Consider the following 2,821-nt stretch of genomic DNA (forward strand, 5'->3'; position numbering starts at 1 on the left):
AAAGTTTAAAATTACCATATATTTTAGATTTTTTTCTATGTATTTTCTTTTAAAAATTTATTTTCGCCCCCTTAAATTTTATATGTTTAATTTCGACTCCTAAAATTTTCTAAATTCAAGTTCGCCCTCTAACTTAAAATTTTGCGATCGTCCCTGGTCATGTAGGTGAGTCCCTCCATGATTTATGTTATCCAATACACTTATATGTTTGTTCTATTTAATTTGTTGTTGTGCATATTTATGGATGTTGCTGGGTTTTTCACATTTTATCTTTTTTTTAAGGATGAAAGAAGATTAGGTTTGTGATATAAGATTAAATTGATATATCATGTATTTATGGTTTTAAGAAAATATAAAATTTATTTTTACGGCTGAAATCTTTGACAAGATAGGGCGGCCGTATGAGGAAAATCATAAAAGAAAATGTCTACTTCCAAATGGGACCTTGTGGAATCAATTATTTATGAATGTTACTGATTTTCTATACATTTTATATTTTTTTATAGGATAGAAGAAGATTAGTTCGAGATTTAAGATTAAACTCATAAAATATTAATTGCTTACTGATATTAGTTTAAAAAAAAAGCTAACCACAGTTTAAAGTACCTCTCAAAGTTGATGGTTGATCTCAAATTCTAAAATGATATTGTTAATTGCTTACTGATATTAGTTAAGTTTACATAGAATAAGGAAACAAGAATGCTTGAAGATGTAAAAATTCATATAAAGTAGTTCAAAATATTTTCTTAAAAATTATTCAAACACATGAATACCGTCCATGAAAAATCGTTCTAGAGATATCTGCTACCAAATGGGACCTTGTGGAATCAATTATTTTTAATGACTTATTAAAGCATGTGCTTAAATAAATAATAAGAAGACGAGAACAGTAAATAACAAGACAACAAAAGTGCTGTTGGGGTGGGGTAATGCGGTATTGAAAATTTGACATGTGTTGTACCTTACCTCAATGAATTATGGACGTTCATGGACCACACACCTCTATAAATTGGCATGGAAATTAAACCAACAACACATCTCAACACACAATCTGCTAACCATGAAATCCACAAGTGCTTCTGTATTTCTTCTTTTCGTCCTGTTTGGCCTGGCCAACGCTGCAAACAATGCCGTGCTGGATAGAAACGGTGAAGAGGTCGTCACGGGCGTCCCATACTATGTAGTGTCGGGAATATGGGGCGCTGGTGGTGGAGGGCTTGCCATAGGCAGGGAGAAAGGTAGACCATGCCCGGAAATCGTCGTTCAGAGACAATCCGATATGGACTATGGTAACCCCGTGATATTTTCTAATGCGGACCACAATGATGATGTTGTCCGTGTGTCCTCCGACGTAAACTTGAAGTTCACTGGACCAAGAGATAGACTCTGCCAAACAACAACGGTGTGGAAGGTTCAACATGGCGAAGACTCAACCGGACAAAGGTTTTTGGAACTAGGTGGGGAGGAAGGAAACCCTGGTTGCGACACAGAGAAGAGTTGGTTTAAAATAGAGGAGACCGGCATAGAACGTATGTACAAATTTAAGTACTGCCCTTCGGTATGTGGTTCATCCGACACTGCTCGCAACGAAATTGAGAAAGCTCATCCCGACACTGCTTGCAACGAAATTGAGAAAGCTCAGGGTAAGGATGGACAAATACGTTTGGCTCTATCCGATGGCGAAGGGTCTGCATGGCCATGGATATTTATCAAAGCAAACAAACCACATAATAGGATCCGACCAGTTATTCCTATTAATAAAAAGCCATCCTTGTGCATCAACTAATTACTACTGTAATAGTAGTATTAGGCTATTAGCTTTAAGTGAATAAAGGGCCACTGCTTAAATCTGAGAGTGCTTATCATTAAAGTTGCCGTGTTAGAGGCAGCAGCATGCTCGTGCTAACAGGGTTTGCCTCTCAGGGCCCAACTTTGTACTCTTTTACGCTTGTTGAATAGAACTATGTAAATTACTTCATGCTGCCATTGATTCTAGTATTAGTCTCATTAATTGGGTAACATGTTTGGTTATTTTTAGCATCAAGTTCGATCACATCACATGCATAAGAATTAGATGAAAAAAAAACTTCGAAAATTGAAAGAATAGATTGATAATGCATAAGAAAATTATGATGAGAGATGTTAAATAATAATAAATTAATTAAATAAAATTTATGCTCTTATAATAAGTCATTTTTTGGTGAATAGATCATTTATTAATAATAAGTCACTTGGTGAATAGATTTATTTTTTGATTTAAAGTTATATTTATTCAATTATCTCTACTAGCTTTACAATAAATCTTTCATCAAATGATCTTAATTATTCATAAGAAGGTCATAACCTTTTGATTAATTTCCTTTCCTCTATATATAGTCTAGTTAAGGAACAAATCTTATTGACATTTTTTCACAACCTTGAATAGGAAATTAGAAATTCATTCCTGATTCTTTCTGTCCGATGAAAGAGAAGGGTAAAATTGTGTTCGATTGATCACTTGGGTTGTGCTTATTATTGTGATAGTTTGTTAGACTGACATTCAATGTTTACTCAAAGCACCGAGGAGAGACGAATCTGTCTTAAAGAAAATATTCATACATTCGTCAACAAAACTTCCCCTTCTATTTATCTAACTCCGCTCATCTGATTTCATGTCTACATATGAATAATCAAATTTTGTTTCTCAACTTTAATTTTATATTTATTTTACTTCGTTCGATTTAATAATAATATTTACTTATTTTATTATTATTTTATTTATCATATTAACATTTTGTCAAACAATATTAAGATATAATATTTTTGTAGTTTTTTAACCTAA

The 2,821-nt window shown here is 33.1% G+C and overlaps 1 protein-coding gene across 2 annotated transcripts; it reads left to right on the top strand.

Moving 5' to 3' along the window:
- The first annotated feature begins 1,025 nt into the window (after positions 1-1,025).
- LOC120155811 (21 kDa seed protein-like) lies at positions 1,026-1,976 on the top strand. Of its 2 annotated transcripts, XM_039167274.1 has the most exons (2): positions 1,026-1,571; positions 1,608-1,976. In XM_039167274.1, the coding sequence occupies exons 1-2, from the start codon at positions 1,061-1,063 to the stop codon at positions 1,784-1,786; spliced, it is 690 nt and encodes a 229-aa protein (XP_039023205.1). In that variant the 5' UTR covers positions 1,026-1,060; the 3' UTR covers positions 1,787-1,976. The 2 variants fall into 2 exon arrangements, with proteins under 2 accessions (XP_039023205.1, XP_039023204.1); XM_039167273.1 differs by having other exon boundaries at positions 1,026-1,975.
- Positions 1,977-2,821: the final 845 nt, after the last annotated feature.

The sequence above is a fragment of the Hibiscus syriacus genome, unplaced genomic scaffold, assembly GCF_006381635.1.
Source record: "Hibiscus syriacus cultivar Baekdansim isolate YM2019G1 unplaced genomic scaffold, ASM638163v2 tig00111208_pilon, whole genome shotgun sequence".
Lineage (NCBI taxonomy): Eukaryota > Viridiplantae > Streptophyta > Magnoliopsida > Malvales > Malvaceae > Hibiscus > Hibiscus syriacus.

Coding starts and splice junctions, on each gene's coding strand:
- LOC120155811 (XM_039167273.1), top strand. CDS start 1,061: ATGAAATCCACAAGTGCTTCTGTATTTCTTCTTTTCGTCCTGTTTGGC.